General features: G+C 38.6%; 2 protein-coding genes across 13 annotated transcripts in view; one reads left to right on the top strand and one right to left on the bottom strand.

The window, feature by feature from the left end:
• LOC132372826 (alpha-2-macroglobulin-like) overlaps positions 1 to 16425 on the top strand; it is a 31628-nt gene extending 15203 nt beyond the window's left edge. Inside the window, 6 exon segments of the mRNA XM_059934942.1 lie at positions 4691 to 4901; positions 5072 to 5199; positions 13269 to 13359; positions 14340 to 14408; positions 15400 to 15502; positions 16295 to 16425. Of these exon segments, the coding sequence (XP_059790925.1) occupies positions 4691 to 4901; positions 5072 to 5199; positions 13269 to 13359; positions 14340 to 14408; positions 15400 to 15502; positions 16295 to 16425 (733 nt within the window).
• The window catches only part of KLRG1 (killer cell lectin like receptor G1), a 209446-nt gene that overhangs the window by 147721 nt on the left and 44279 nt on the right, over positions 1 to 17446 (bottom strand). The window lies entirely within an intron of this gene.

The following is a 17446-nucleotide window of genomic DNA, read 5'->3' as shown; positions in this document are numbered from 1 at the left end:
TAGGCGTGCAACTTCAGTAGTTGTGGCTCATGGGCTCAGTACTGTGGCTCCCAGGCTCTAGAGCACAGGCTCAGTAGTTGTGGCGCATGGGCTTAGTTGCTCCACGGCATGTGGGATCTTCCTGGACCAGGAATCTAATCCATGTCCCCTGCATTGGCAGGCGGACTCCCAACCACTGCACGATCAGGGAAGTCCTGAGACTCATTTTTAATAAGAAGAAAGAAGGAGTTCTAAAAGAGAGATCTTCTGGGGCATGAAGTACATTCTAATAGAATGGTATCAATAGAGAAATAATCCACAGGAAAGACTGGAATTAAAAAGTTTTTCCTTTTATTTGATCAGAGTGCAGATCATAGACTAATAACTATTGACTGCCTTGGTGTCTCTGGAAGGCACATCAAAAGTAGACATTTAAAACACACCACCAGACATGGTCCTGCCCACCAGAAAGAAAAGATCCAGCCTCATCCACCAGAACACAGACACCAGTCCCCTCCACCAGGAAGCCTACACAACCCACTGAACCAGCCTTACCCACTGGGGGCAGACACCAAAAACAACAGGAACTACGAACCTGCAACCTGCGAAAAGGAGACCCCAAACATAGTAAGTAGAGCAAATTGAGAAGACAGAGAAATACACAGTAGATGAAGGAGCAAAGTAAGAACCCAACAGACCAAACAAATGAAGAGAAAATAGGCAGTCTATCTGAAAGAGAATTCAGAGTAATGATAGTAAAGATGATCCAAAATCTTGGAAATAGAATGGAGAAAACACAATAAACGTTTAACAGGGACCTAGAAGAATTGAACAGCAAACAAACAATGATGAACAACACAATAAAAGAAATTTAAAATTCTCTGGAAGGAATCAATAGCAGAATAACTGAGGCAGAAGAACGGATAAGTGACCTGGAATATAAAATAGTGGAAATAACCACCACCCAGCAGAATAAAGAGAAAAGAATGAAAAGAATTGAGGACAGTCTCAGAGACTGCTGAAACAACATTAAATGTACCAACATTCAAATTATAGGGGTCCCAGAAGAAGAAGAGAAAAAGAAAGGGACTGAGAAAATATTTGAAGAGATTATAGTTGAAAACTTCCCTAATATGGGAAAGGAAATAGTCAAGTCCAGGAAGTGCAGAGAGTCCCATACAGGATAAATCCAAGGAGAAACACACCAAGATACATATTAATCAAACTATCAAACTTAAGTACAAATAAAAAATATTAAAAAGAGCAAGGGAAAAGCAACAAATAACACACAAGGGAATCCCCATAAGGTTAACAGCTGATCTTTCAGCAGAAACTCTGTAAGTCAGAAGGGAGTGGCAGGACATATTTAAAGTGATGAAAGGGAAAAACCTACAACCGAGATTACTCTACCCAGCAAGGATCTCATCCAGATTCAGTGGAGAAATTAAAACCTTTACAGACAAGCAAAAGTTAAGAGAATTCAGCACCACCAAACCAGCTTTACAACAAATGCTAAAGAAATTTCTCTAGGCAGGAAACACAAGAGAAAGAAAAGACCTACAAAAACAAACCCAAAACAATAAAGAAAATGATAATAGGAACATACATATCGATAATTACCTCAAATGTAAATGGAATAATTGCTCCAACCAAAAGACACAGACTGGCTGAATGGATACAAAAACAAGACCCATGTATATGCTGTCTACAAGAGACCCACTTCAGACCTAGGGACACATACAGACTGAAAGTGGGGGGATGGAAAAAGATATTCCATGCAAATGGAAATCAAAAGAAAGCTGGAGTAGCAATTCTCATATCAGACAAAATAGACTTTAAAATAAAGACTATTACAAGAGACAAAGAAGGACACTATATAATGATCAAGGGATCGATCCAAGAGGAAGGTATAACAATTGTAAATATTTATGCACCCAACATAGGAACACCTCAATACATAAGGCAAATGTTAACAGCCATAAAAGGGGAAATCAACAGTAACACAATAATAGTAGTGGACTTTAACACCCCACTGTCACCAATGGACAGATCATCCAAAATGAAAATAAATAAGGAAACACAAGCTTTAAATGACACATTAAACAAGAAAGACTTAATTGATATTTATAGGACATTCCATCCAAAAACAACAGAATACACTTTCTTCTCAAGTGCTCATGGAACATTCTCCAGGATAGATCATATCCTGGGTCACAAATCAAGCCTTGGTAAATTTAAGAAAATTGAAATCATATCAAGTATCTTTTCCTACCACAATGCTATGAGATTAGATATCAATTACAGGAAAGAAAGTGTAAAAAATTCAAACACATGGAGGCTAAACAATACACTACTAAATAACCAAGAGATCACTGAAGAAATCAAAGAGGAAATCAGAAAATACCTAGAAAAAATGACAATGAAAGCACAACAACCCAAAACCTATGGGATGCAGCAAAAGCAGTTCTAAGAGGGAAGTTTATAGCAATACAAGCCTACCTCAAGAAACAAGAAAAATCTCAAATAAACAACTTAACTTTACACCTAAAGCAATTAAAGAAAGAAGAATTTAAAAACCCCAAAGTTAGGAGAAGGAAAGAAATCATAAAGATCAGATCAGAAATAAATGAAAAAGAAGTGAAGGAAATGATAGCAAAGATCAATAAAACTAAAAGCTGTTTCTTTGAGAAGATAAACAAAATTGATAAACCATTAGCCAGATTCATCAAGAAAAAAAGGGAGAAGATTCAAATCAATAGAATTAGAAATGAAAAAGGGGAAGTAACAACTGACATTGCAGAAATACAAAGGATCATGAGACATTACTACAAGCAACTATATGCCAATAAAATGGACAACCTGGAAGAAATGGACAAATTCTTAGAAAAGCACCACCTTCCGAAACTGAACCAGGAAGAAATAGAAAATATAAGCAGACCAATCACAGCACTGAAATTGAAACTGTGATTAAAAATCTTCCGAAAATCAAAAGCCTGGGACCAGATGGCTTCACAGGCGAATTCTATCAAACATTTAAAGAAGAGCCAACACCTATCCTTCTCAAACTCTTCCAAAATATAGCAGAGGGAGAAACACTCCCACACAAGATCCTTTTTGACCCAGCTCCTAGAGAAATGGAAATAAAAACAAAAATAAACAAATGGGACCTAATGAAACTTAAAAGCTTTTGCACAGCAAAGGAAACCATAAACAAGATGAAAAGACAACCCTCAGAATGGGAGAAAATATTTGCAAATGAAGTAACGGACAAAGGATTAATCTCCAAAATATACAAGCAGCTCATGCAGCTCAATATCAGAAAAACAAACAACCCAATCCAAAAATGGGCAGAAGACCTAAATAGACGTTTCTCCAAAGAAGATATACAGATTGCCAACAAACACATGAAAGAGTGCTCAACATCACTAATTATTAGAGAAATGCAAATCAAAACTACAATGAGGTATCACCTCACACCAGTCAGAATGGCCATCATCAGAAAAATCTACAAACAATAAATGCTGGAGAGGGTGTGGAGAAAAGGGAACTCTCCTGCACTGTTGGTGGGAATGTAAATTGATACAGCCACTATGGAGAACAGTATGGAGGTTCCTTAAAAAACTAAAAATAGAACTACCATACGACCCAGCAATCCCACTACTGGGCATATACCCTGAGAAAACCATAATTCAAAAATAGCAATGTACCACATTGTTCATTGCAGCTCTGTTTACAATAAGCAGGACATGGAAGCAACCTAAGTGTCCATCAACAGATGAATGCATAAAGAAGATGTGGCATATATATACAATGGAATATCATTCAGCCATAAAGAGAAACGAAATTGAATTATTTGTAGTGAGGTGGATGGATTTAGAGTCTGTCCTACAGAGTGAAGTAAGTCAGAAAGAGAAAAACAAATACTGTATGCTAACACATGTATATGGAATCTAAAAAAAATAAAAATGGTCTGAAGAACCTAGGGGCAGGACAGGAATAAAAATTGCAGACGTAGAGAATGGACTTGAGGACACGGGGAGGGGGAAGGGTAAACTGGGACGAAGTGAGAGAGTGGCATGGACATATATACACCACCAAATGTAAAATAGATAGCTAGTGGGAAGCAGCCGCATAACACAGGGAGATCAGCTGGTGCTTTGTGACCACCTAGAGGGGTGGGATAGGGAGGGTGGGAAGGAGACACAAGAGGGAGGGGACATGGGGATAAATGTATACGTATAGCTGATTCACTTTGTGATACAGCAGAAACTAACTCACCATTGTAAAGCAATTATACTCCAATAAAGATGTTAAAAATCAATCAATTAATTAATTTTTAAAAAGTACATGTTTGGTAACGAGAGAGAGCAAGACTGTAGTTTTGTGGGAAGAGATGGTGGGTGTCAGAGGCAGAGAAAGAGGAATAGCAAATACCAGGCAATGAGCCTGATTCATATATAAATTTCCCACTTGGCTGTGAGAGAATTTGTTTGCTCTAGTGCAAGCTGTATACAGAAATTATGTAAAATTTAGATCCTGAGATATATCAAAGATTGAAATCAGTCTTGGAATTAAGATCCCAGAATTCAAATAATGAGGGAGAAAATTTCATGACACCTTTGTAATAGTAAAAATGAACTTTGGGAAGAACCCAAGGCCCCAAAAGTTGACCCTATCCTGGATTTTCACACACATCTCTTCCAGGACACAGTGTGGCTCTCCATGCTTTGTCCAGATACGGAGCAGCTATCTTTGCCAGAACTGGGAAGGCAGCACAGGTGACCATCCAGTCTTCAGGGACATATTCCACAAAATTCAAAGTGGACAACACCAACCGCCTGTTACTACAGCAGGTCTCGTTACCAGACATTCCTGGGGAGTACAGCATAAATGTGTCAGGGGAAGCATGTGTGTATATTCAGGTAAGGCTCTTGGGGAAAGTTGGAGAGATTCAACTGTAAACCCTCCTTCTGAAAATGGAAACTATTTATTCTTACTTGGGCTGTGAAAGCAAAAATCAGGAGAAATGAAATTGTGACAGACCGAAGGATCCTGTGGAGTGGAAACTATTTTTATTCATAATGTTTCACAGACAGCTCTGAAATACAATGTCTTCTTGGAGAAGAAGGAATCTGCATTCAATCTACATGTACAGACAATACTCCAAACTTGTGACGGACTCAAAACCCACACAAGCTTCCAAATCTCACTGGAAGTCAGGTAAGAATACCTGTCTCTGTTATCTACTTCTGAAAATATTAGCTGCCTAGTACTCTTGAGTACATAGATTCAAAACGACCTAAAGTTATCCTCTTCACTAACTTTTTGCCTTGTCAATGAAAAAAAAAAAAAAAAGAATGTCTTCACCAACATGGAAAATGAAGAATTTATAGTGTTATGAGCTCAATTTGTCTGCCTCCAGGATTATTTTATTACCCACAACTATTGTTAAAGAATAAATAATTCCTTTCAATAATACTTTAACATGGGATCTTTCTTCCTTATCTCTAAAGGAAAGGCTTTCTAGTCTTTTAAAATTTCATGTTTCTAGAGACAAAGAATTCACAATTCAATAACACTCTTCCGAGATTTACTTGGAATAGAACAAGTGACTGATTATAATGACAAATCTAATGAGTCTCAGATGAAAAGAAAAAATAATATTCTCAATTTGGTTTATCATCAATAGACAAATAAGTTAAATGTACTTCATAAAAGCAAGATATGTTAATTAAGCAAAAATAAAAAATACACTCAAGTAGCTACAGTGAATATAAATACAGACTGGGTCTCTTACCTAAAGGAATCTTATAGTCTAGTTGTGAAGATAATTTTCAAATAAAAAAATGATAATCATTAATCTAAAATGTATGAGTTGCAAAGATGTAGCATATACCAGAGATTCTAAAATTTGATTATTGTCCTTTGCAGAATTTGTTTAAAAATGCATATTGCCAGGTCCCACCCTCAGAGATTTAATTCAGTATTTCTGGAGCTGTGCTCAGGTATCCACTTTTTTTTTTTGGGGGGGGGGGGGTTGTAATTTATTTTTGTAATTTATTTTTTTTTTTTTTTTTACACACACACACACACACACACACACACACACACACACACACTGTATTTTATTTTTACAAGAGATAAATAGACTGACACCAAGCATTGTACATGGATGACCACAACAAAAGCAACAATGATTGCAATTACCAAACATGAAACACACTCATACTATGTCATAATATTGACATTCAGTCCAGTAATCCTACACTGTAACAGCTCCTTTACTTTGCAGTGAAAATTGATTTGTATGTTCTTTGCCTCTGAGTCCTTGTGGGATTTTTTTTTTTTAATTCAGACAGAAAGTCACAAAAATTATACTCATCCTCATCAGTTCACTCAGTCCCATGTAATTAATTTTTTTTTCATCTTGATCTTTTGTTAGCACTTTTATGAGTTCATCAGTTTTTCATTAGAGTTCTGAAAATGCTTATTCATTCAGTTCAGCAGTACAGTCAGTTACCAGAAACCTGTACTTGTCAGAGTCTTTTCCATGAATTTCTTGAAGATGAAACCCTTTTATAGGAACATATTTGCAAAAGCATCAGAGTACACCCAGAACTGTCTGTAAATGACAAAAGACTTAAAAATGACCACAGTTAAAGATTTGATGAAAGTTCATAATAATGCAGTTGACAAGAAAATTAGTTATTTCTGAGAGATACATTTTATTTTTTTAAATTTTTATTTACTTATTTATTTATTTATGGCTGTGTTGGGTCTTCGTTTCTGTGCGAGGGCTTTCTCTAGTTGCGGCAAGTGGGGGCCACTCTTCATCACGGTGCGCGGGCCTCTCATTATCGCGGCCTCTCTTGTTGTGGAGCACAGGCTCCAGACGCGCAGGCTCAGTAACTGTGGCTCACGGGCCTAGTTGCTCCACGGCATGTGGGATCCTCCCAGACCAGGGCTCGAACCCGTGTCCCCTGCATTGGCAGGCAGATTCTCAACCACTGCGCCACCAGGGAAGCCCCTGAGATATATATTTTAAAGTAATAACTAGGATTATGACTTATAACATTATACCAGAACATATAAGATTTTTAGAAATTTCATGTAATGTCTGAAACGTTTATATTAACATATTTCCATACAAATAACCCAATGAAAGTTTAGTATTAGTTGTTTTGTTTGTTTGTTTTATACTGCATGTTCTTATTAGGCATCAATTTTATACACATCAGTGTATACATGTCAATCCCAATAGCCCAATTCAGCACACCACCATCCCCAGCTCACCGCAGTTTTCCCCCCTTGGTGTCGATATGTCCGTTCTCTACATCTGTGTCTCAACTTCTGCCCTGCAAACTGGCTCATCTGTACCATTTTTCTAGGTTCCACATACATGCGTTAATATACGATATTTTTTTTCCTCTTTCTGACTTACTTCACTCTGTATGACAGTCTCTAGATCCATCCACGTCTCAACAAATGACTCACTTTCGTTCCTTTATATGGCTGAGTAATATTCCATTGTATATATGTACCACAACTTCTTTATCCATTCGTCTGTTGATGGGCATTTAGGTTGCTTCCATGACCTGGCTATTGTAAATAGTGCTGCAATGAACATTCGGGTGCATGTGCCTTTTTGAATTATGGTTTTCTCTGGGTAAATGCCCAGTAGTGGGATTGCTGGGTCATATGGTAATTCTATTTTTAGTTTTTTAAGGAACCTCCATATTGTTCTCCATAGTGGCTGTATCAATTTACATTCCCACCAACAGTGCAAGAGGGTTCCCTTTTCTCCACACCCTCTCCAGCATTTGTTGTTTGTAGATTTTCTGATGATGCCCATTCTAACTGGTGTGAGGTGATACCTCATTGTAGTTTTGATTTGCATTTCTCTAATAATTAGTGATGTTGAGCATCTTTTCATGTGCTTCGTGGCCGTCTGTATGTCTTCTTTGGAGAAATGTCTATTTAGGTCTTCTGCTCATTTTTGGATTGGGTTGTTTGTTTCTTTAATATTGAGCTGCATGAGCTGTTTATATATTTTGGAGATTAATCCTTTGTCCGTTGATTCGTTCGCAAATATCTTCTCCCATTCTGAGGGTTGTCTTTTCATCTTGTTTATGGTTTCCTTTGCTGTGCAAAAGCTTTGAAGTTTCATTAGGTCCCATTTGTTTATTTTTGTTTTTATTTCCATTACTCTAGGAGGTGGATCAAAAAAGATCTTGCTGTGATTTATGTCAAAGAGTGTTCTTCCTATGGTTTCCTCTAAGAGTTTTATAGTGTCCAGTCTTACAGTTAGGTCTCTAATCCATTTTGAGTTTATTTTTGTGTACGGTGTTAGGGAGTATTCTAATTTCATTCTTTTACATGTAGCTGTCCAGTTTTCCCAGCACCACTTATTGAAGAGACTGTCTTTTCTCCATTGTATATCTTTGCCTCCTTTGTCATAGATTAGTTGACCATAGGTGCGTGGGTTTATCTCTGGGCTTTCTATCTTGTTCCATTGATCTATGTTTCTGTTTTTGTGCCAGTACCATATTGTCTTGATTACTGTAGCTTTGTAGTATAGTCTGAAGTCAGGGAGTCTGATTCCTCCAGCTCCGTTTTTTTCCCTCAAGACTGCTTTGGCTATTCGGGGTCTTTTGTGTCTCCATACAAATTTTAAGATGATTTGTTCTAGCTCCATAAAAAATGCCATTGGTAATTTGATAGGGATTGCATTGAATCTGTAGATTGCTTTGGGTAGTATAGTCATTTTCACAATGTTGATTCTTCCAATCCAAGAACATGGTATATCTCTCCATCTGTTGGTATCATCTTTAATTTCTTTCATCAGTGTCTTATAGTTTTCTGCATACAGGTCTTTTGTCTCCCTAGGTAGGTTTACTCCTAGGTATTTTATTCTTTTTGTTGCAATGGTAAATGGGAGTGTTTCCATAATTTCTCTTTCAGATTTTTCATCATTAGTGTATAGGAATGCAAGAGATTTCTGTGCATTAATTTTGTATCCTGCAACTTTACCATATTCATTAATTAGCTCTAGCAGTTTTCTGGTGGCAGTTTTAGGATTCTCTATGTATGGTATCATGTCATCTGCAAACAGTGACAGTTTTACTTCTTCTTTTCCAATTTGTATTCCTTTTATTTCTTTTTCTTCTCTGATTGCCATGGCTAGGACTTCCAGAACTATGTTGAATAATAGTGGTGAGAGTGGACATCCTTGTCTCGTTCCTGATCTTAGAGTAAATGCTTTCAGTTTTTCACCATTGAGAATGATGTTTGCTGTGGGTTTGTCATATATGGCCTTTATTATGTTGAGGTAGGTTCCCTCTATGCCCACTTTCTGGAGAGTTTTTATCAGAAATGGGTGTTGAATTTTGTCAAAAGCTTTTTCTGCATCTATTGAGATGATCATATGGTTTTTATTCTTCAATTTGTTAATATGGTGTATCACATTGATTGATTTGCGTATACTGAAGAATCCTTGCATCCCTGGGATAAATCCCACTTGACCGTGGTGTATGATCCTTTTAATGTGTTGTTGGATTCTGTTTGCTAGTATTTTGTTGAGGATTTTTGCATCTATATTCATCAGTGATATTGGTCTGTAATTTTCTTTTTTTGTAGTGTCTTTGTCTGGTTTTGGTATCAGGGTGATGGTGGCCTCGTAGAATGAGTTTGGGAGTGTTCCTCCCTCTGCAATATTTTGGAAGAGTTTGAGAAGGATAGGTGTTAGTTCTTCTCTAAATGTTTGATAGAATTCACCTGTGAAGCCATCTGGTCCTGGACTTTTGTTTGTTGGAAGATTTTTAATCACAGTTTCAATTTCATTACTTGTGATTGGTCTGTTCATATTTTCTGTTTCTTCCTGGTTCAGTCTTGGAAGGTTATACCTTTCTCAGAATTTGTCCATTTCTTCCAGGTTGTCCATTTTCTTGGCATAAAGTTGCTTGTAGTAGTCTCTTAGGATGCCTTGTATTTCTGCGGTGTCTGTTGTAACTTCTCCTTTTTCATTTCTGATTTTATTGATTTGAGTCCTCTCCCTCTTTTTCTTGATGAGTCTGGCTAATGGCTTATCAATTTTGTTTATCTTCTCAAAGAACCAGCTTTTAGTTTTGTTGATCTTTGCTATTGTTTTCTTTGTTTCTATTTCATTTATTTCCACTCTGATCTTTATGATTTCTTTCCTTCTGCTAACTTTGGGTTTTGTTTGTTCTTCTTTCTCTAGTTTCTTTAGGTGTAAGGTTAGATTGTTTACTTGAGATTTTTCTTGTTTCTTTAGGTAGGCTTGTATAGCTATAAACTTCCCTCTTAGAACTGCTTTTGCTGCATCCCATAGGTTTTGGGTCGTCGTGTTTTCATTGTCATTTGTCTCTAGGTATTTTTTGATTTCCTCTTTGATTTCTTCAGTGATCTCTTGGTTATTTAGTAACGTATTGTTTAGCCTCCATGTGTTTGTCTTTTTTACGTTTTTTTCCCTGTAATTCATTTCTAATCTCATAGCGTTGTGGTCAGAAAAGATGCTTGATATGATTTCAATTTTCTTAAATTTACTGAGGCTTGATTTGTGACCCAAGATGTGATCTATCCTGCAGAATGTTCCGTGCGCACTTCAGAAGAACGTGTAATCTGCTGTTTTTGGATGGAATGTCCTATAAATATCAATTAAATCTATCTGGTCTATTGTGTCATTTAAAGCTTCTGTTTCCTTATTTATTTTCATTTTGGATGATCTGTCCATTGGTGTAAGTGAGGTGTTAAAGTCCCCCACTATTATTGTGTTACTGTCAATTTCCTCTTTTATAGCTGTTAGCAGTTGCCTTATGTATTGAGGTGCTCCTATGTTGGGTGCATATATATTTATAATTGTTATATCTTCTTCTTGGATTGATCCCTTGATCTTTATGTAGTGTCCTTCCTTGTCTCTTGTAACATTCTTTATTCTAAAGTCTATTTTATCTGATATGAGTATAGCTACTCCAGCTTTCTTTTGATTTCCATTTGCATGGAATATCTTTTTCCATCCCCTCACTTTCAGTCTGTATGTGTCCCTAGGTCTGAAGTGGGTCTCTTGTAGACAGCATATATATGGGTCTTGTTTTTGTATCCATTCAGCAAGCCTGTGTCTTTTGGTTGGAGCATTTAATCCATTCACGTTTAAGGTAATTATCGATATGTATGTTCCTATGACCATTTTCTCAATTGTTTTGGGTTTGTTTTTGTAGGTCCTTTTCTTCTCTTGTGTTTCCCACTTAGAGAAGTTCCTTTAGCATTTGTTGTAGAGCTGGTTTGGTGGTGCTGAATTCTCTTAGCTTTTGCTTGTCTGTAAAGCTTTTGATTTCTCCATCAAATCTAAATGAGATCCTTGCCAGGTGGAGTAATCTTGGTTGTAGGTTCTTCCCTTTCATCACTTTAAGTATATCATGCCACTCCCTTCTGGCTTGCAGAGTTTCTGCTGAGAAATCAGCTGTTAACCTTATGGGAGTTCCCTTGTATGTTATTTGTCATTTTTCCCTTGCTGCTTTCAATAATTTTTCTTTGTCTTTAATTTTTGCCACTTTGATTACTATGTGTCTCGGCGTGTTTCTCCTTGGGTTTATCCTGTATGGGACTCTCTGTGCTTCCTGGACTTGGGTGGCTATTTCCTTTCCCATGTTAGGGAAGTTTTCGACTATAATCTCTTCAAATATTTTCTCTGGTCCTTTCTCTCTCTCTTCTCCTTCTGGGACCCCTATAATGCGAATGTTGTTGCGTTTAATGTTGTCCCAGAGGTCTTAGGCTGTCTTCATCTCTTTTCATTCTTTTTTCTTTAGTCTGTTCCGCAGCAGTGAATTCCACCATTCTGTCTTCCAGGTCACTTATCCCTTCTTCTGCCTCAGTTATTCTGCTACTGATTCCTTCTAGTGTAGTTTTCATTTCAGTTATTGTATTGGTCATCTCTGTTTGTTTGTTCTTTAATTCTTCTAGGTCTTTGTTAATCATTTCTTGCATCTTCTCAATCTTTGCCTCCATTCTTATTCCGAGGTCCTGGATCATCTTCACTATCATTATTCTGAATTCTTTTTCTGGAAGGTTGCCTATCTCCACTTCATTTAATTGTTTTTCTGGGGTTTTTTCATGTTCCTTCGTCTGGTATATAGCCCTCTGCCTTTTCATCTTGTCTATCTATCTGTAACTGTGGTTTTTGGTCCACAGGCTGCAGGATTGTAGTTTTTCTTGCTTCTGCTGTCCGCCCTCTGGTGGTTGAGGCTATCTAAGAGGCTTGATGGGAGGCTCTGGTGGTGGGTAGAGCTGACTGTTGCTGTGGCGGTCAGAGCTCCGTAAAACTTTAATCCACTTGACTGTTGATGGGTGGGGCTGGGTTCCCTCCCTGTTGATTGTTTTGCCTGAGGCAACCCAACACTGGAGCCTACCTGGGCTCTTTGGTGGGGTTAATGGCAGACTCTGGGAGGGCTCATGCCAAGGAGAACTTCCCAGAACCTCTGTTGCCAGTGTCCTTGTACCCACGGTGAAACACAGCCACCCCCTGCCTCTGCAGGAGACCCCCCAACACCAGCAGGTAGGTCTGGTTCAGTCTCCCCCAGGGTCACTATTCCTTCCCCTGGGTCCCGATGCGCACACTACTTTGTGTGTGCCCTCCAAGAGTGGGGTCTCTGTTTCCCCCAGTCCTGTCGAAGTCCTGCAATCAATTCCCACTAGGCTTCAAAGTCTGATTCTCTATGAATTCCTCCTCCCGTTGCCGGACCCCCAGGTTGGGAAGCCTGACGTGGGGCTCAGAACCTTCACTCCAGTGGGTGGACTTCTGTGGTATAAGTGTTCGCCAGTCTGTGAGTCACCCACCCAGCAGTTATGGGATTTGATTTTACTCTGATTGTGCCCCTCCTACCGTATCACTGTGGCTTCTCCTCTGTCCTTGGACATGGGGTATCCTCCTTGGTGAAGTCCAGTGTCTTCCTGTCGATGACTGTCCAGCAGCCAGTTGTGATTCTGGTGCTCTTGCAAGAGGGAGTGAGAGCACGTCCTTCTACTCCGCCATCTTGGTTAATCCTCCGGTATCCACTTTTTTAATGAATTCTGCAGCTGATTCTGCCATACAGTCAGTTTTTAGAACCACTCATATTGACTACAAAGGTTATATATTTCTGGGTATGGAAAGATCACTGAGGACAAGGCAATCATTAGGAAAACTACTTGAAGACGCTAGGGCTTATGTTGGACCTTAAAGGAGGGCAAGATTCAAATATAGAGGGGCCTGTTTCTTCCCTTCCTTGTATCTGTAGATACACAGGGAACCATCCAGTCTCCAACATTGTGATTGTTGATGTAAAGATGATATCTGGTTTCATTCCCCTGAAACCAACAGTGAAAATGGTAAGTAGATCCTAGGTATTTGAATTTTCTGTATCCCCAGCGCAGGACCATACCAACAGCATCCTCATAAGGTCAACTTGTCAAAACAACATTGGTCCTAATTAAAGAAATTGAATTTATATGGTACCCAGCATACGTTTAGCATTGTGCTAAGTACCAATACAAGAAAAAGAAGAAAGATGTCTGAATTAATTGAGCCTACATTCTAGTTAAGAATATTTAGAAATGGGTAACTGAAACCGTCAAATAACATTTCGGGACAAGATGTAATTAAGTACCAAAATTATCGGTATAGTCTTCAAATACTGTGGGAATTCAGAAAAAATTGAGATCAGTGTTAGTTAGAATAGATAAAGATATCTTCAGCTCCACACCCATGAGTAAGTTTTCCATGCAGAGAGTGGGGCAGCCTAGCAGCTAAGAACACAAGCTCTGGGGCCAGACTTCCTGGGTTCAAATCCTGGTTTGGCTATTTACTGTGTGACGTAGGGCAAGTCACTTCACTTTGCTATGCCTCAGTCCCCTCTTCTGTAAAATGGGCATAACAAGTGCCTGTCTCATAGGGTTGCGGGGAGGACTGAATGAGATAAAGACACAATCAATGCTCAGAGCTGTGTTTGAATTAATGTAAACTATTATTATTTGTTGTAACTTTAGAAAAAAAAAAAGATACCTTCATAAATAATCTCAGATGAGTAGTTATCTTACTTGAGGCTACTTCTCCCTTACCTTCAAACTGAAGCCAAGAACACCTGTTACTGAGTCATATGAATATTCAATCTTACATCTGATGTATTGGTATTCACAATTTTCTATATATGTTTCCATTCTACTGGATGAGTATCTGCAAACCTCATTTCAAGGAATTTAATCCCAGCTTCCTCTTTGTACATACTTCAGTCCCACAGTCCGCTTGTCTCTTAGTACCTCAAGGGCTTCATTTATTCAGTAACACTGGTGATTTCTCTCATTTCCCTCAGCTTGAACTATCACGCCACATGAGCAGGACAGAAGTGAGCAACAACAATGTCTTGATTTACCTGGAACAGGTAAGGGCCCTGCAGCGTTGCTAGACACATCCAGGTGGATAGTCCTTTTACACGGGTCTCTTCACCTAGGAGGTGCATGGTATGAGAAGAGCAATCACGAGGAAAGCCTTTTTGAAAAGCACATCCTTTCCGTTCCATTAGATAATATTTTAAATTCTCTTTCCTCATTGCAGGCTTCCCTGGAGTTTGGAGTGTCAGAAGTATGGGGGTTGGGGGACCAAAGGATATGGATTTGTTTGTACTAAAATAGGAATATGAGTATTTCTGCTTACTTCAGGTAGATGCTCTTTTCCGCAAACACGCCTGATCATCTAGAAGCCTACTTGAACAGTTGCTGATTAAGGGTAGGAAGTTTTCCCAGGAGTTGGCCAATGATTATGTCAACCTCACCTTAACATAAATGTATACAAAAAATTAGATGTAGATATATAGGCAGATAGACAAGTAGATAGGTAGGTAGTTAGATAGACAGATATGTAGATACATAGATACATAGATAGATATAGACAGATGATATGTTATCAGTCTAGATGTATTCATCACAGTCAGTTTTATCATAATGTAATTGATTTCATTAGCAACACAAGAAACCACTGTGATTTTGTACATGTATGTTTATACTTTGAAAAATGTCTGTTTTCTAAATATTTGGAAACATTACTATGGATAGAGTCAGTCTGCCAGTGAAAAGAATTTTTCTCTCACCATGAGCAGAGCCATGTATGGACATTATGGAGGAATATGAATTAATTGTTTAAAAATCTGGCAAATTTTCATTACTCTAAGGAGCTCTCCTCTAGCTCCTCAGGTTCCTACTCTAAAATCTTTATCGCCATCCTCCTAGGTGAGAAGTTAGGGCGCACAGCTGGTTTGAGATTGAACTCTGTCAGCCAACTAAGAACTGTTCCTCAAAGGACGAAGATTGAATGGCAACAAAGGAAAAGAGGTGAGGTCCCCCTGATTCTGGATTATTCTCCCTTTCTTTTTTCAGGTAACTAATCAGACACTGAGCTTTTCCTTCTCAGTTCTACAAGACATCCCTGTAAGAGATCTGCAACCTGCTACTGTGAAAGTCTATGACTACTATGAGACTGGTGAGTAACAGAGGACTAAGAACCGTAAGTAACCTCAATCCATAATAAAGGAATTAGAGTGTGACAGACATTTGTAAGTAAGCCCTGTTTTCAACATATTCTGTTACCTTATTCCTGCTACCTTGGCCTATAAAACTACTACAAAAACTACCTACAACATAAGTCTGCCAATCATGCAAAAATTTCCAAGGGACTAAGAGTTTTACAAAGAAATGTTTACAGATAAAGAGACATATAAATCTCCTTTAAAAGATGCTATAACAATGCAAAGTAATAAATAAGAGCCTGGAGAATTACACAGATAATTAGGGGAGGAAATTAGAGATAGGAAGAGAACAATCCCTTGAGTGGTCAACGAAGACCAAACAAAGAAAATAAAATCTGAGTTGTAAGATAAAACGTAGGTGTTATTCTGATTAGTGTAGAGGAACATGCTGAATGTTGCAGACTAGGAGAAAACGATAAGAAAATATCATGAACGGGGAAAGAAGCAAATATCAAAGCAGAACTGAAAGGACACACACCTACAGTTATCCCCCTTGTACTTTGCTTGAACGACTGCAGTGTGATCAGCCCTTCATTTCTCTCACAGAGAAGGGGATTATGTCAATGGTACCAAGAGTGGAAATCCCAAGACCACTCTTGTCTACTTCCCCAGCAAACCGACATTTCTGCAATGATGCAGCTCCTGATTCAGTGAAGTGTGCAGTCCTGATATGTCAAAACCTCTCCATGAAACCCTGTCCCACTGAAGCTCCCATTCTCAAGGTTTTCCCCCATCGTGTCTTTCAGATGAAGCAGCTTTGGCTGAGTACAGTGCTCCCTGCAACACAGATAAGCAGTCTGAGTTCCATGTGTCAAGCCTTTATTTTGCTCTTAAAGCCAGTCCTCCTAAATACAAAATCATCTACATCTTTTTTTAGTTGATCTCAGATTCCTCATACTGCATAATAACACAGAAATATACACCTTGGGAGAAGAGCACTAACTCTCTGAAAGATTTATTTCTAATTCCTTTATCAGAAGAGTCTGTATTGGGCTTCCCTGGTGGCGCAGTGGTTGGGAATCCGCCTGCCAATGCAGGGGACACGGGTTCGAGCCCTGGTCCGGGAAGATCCCACATGCCATGGAGCAACTAAGCCTGTGCACCACAACTACTGAGCCTGCACACCACAACTACTGAGCCTGCACTCTAGAGCCCACGAGCCACAACTACCAAAGCCCACGCGCCTAGAGCCCGTGCTCCACAACAAGAGAAGCCACTGCAATGAGAAGCCCGCGCACCGCAGCGAAGAGCAGCCCCCGCTCGCCACAACTAGAGAAAGCCCGCACGCAGCAACGAAGACCCAACGCAGCCAAAAATAAATAAATAAATAAATAAAATTTATTAAATAAAAAAAAAAGAAGAGTCTGTATTGATTGTAGTGTGGATATTTGATGGATCCCAATCTCAACCACAGCCAGTTTGGTTTCCTTTAGTAAGCCCTGTCATTCGTATCCAATTAGAATTATATTCACCCTTGTCAAGCCCTAAATCATCCTGTTTACTTTCTTCTCTCCACAGACACAGAGCAAGGAAATGTTTGAGGCCCATATCTATAGACAGGGCTTTGCTGGAATCCTCAAAACCAGGACTCTTTGAAAGGATTGTTTTCTGTCTGCAATACAGATGCTAAACAAGGATGGTAAATAAATATATACTTCCAGAGAGTATCTATCATTGATTCCTTCTTCATTTAATGTAAATTTACTCCAAGGTCACTTAGTGCCGTGCATTGTACCCTGTATTTCTAATGAACAAATGATGACATTTTAGTTGAGGTGATAACGTGTAGTATAAAAACTGGAATAATTCAAAACAGCCTCAATCCTGCAGAACTTCAGAATATTCAAAATAAATGTAACAGCAATCTGATAAATCTTTACCTCCAAAGAAGTTTTTTG

The sequence above is a fragment of the Balaenoptera ricei genome, chromosome 10 (assembly GCF_028023285.1).
Source record: "Balaenoptera ricei isolate mBalRic1 chromosome 10, mBalRic1.hap2, whole genome shotgun sequence".
Taxonomy (NCBI): domain Eukaryota; kingdom Metazoa; phylum Chordata; class Mammalia; order Artiodactyla; family Balaenopteridae; genus Balaenoptera; species Balaenoptera ricei.
This window is presented reverse-complemented; position numbering and strand designations above follow the sequence as displayed.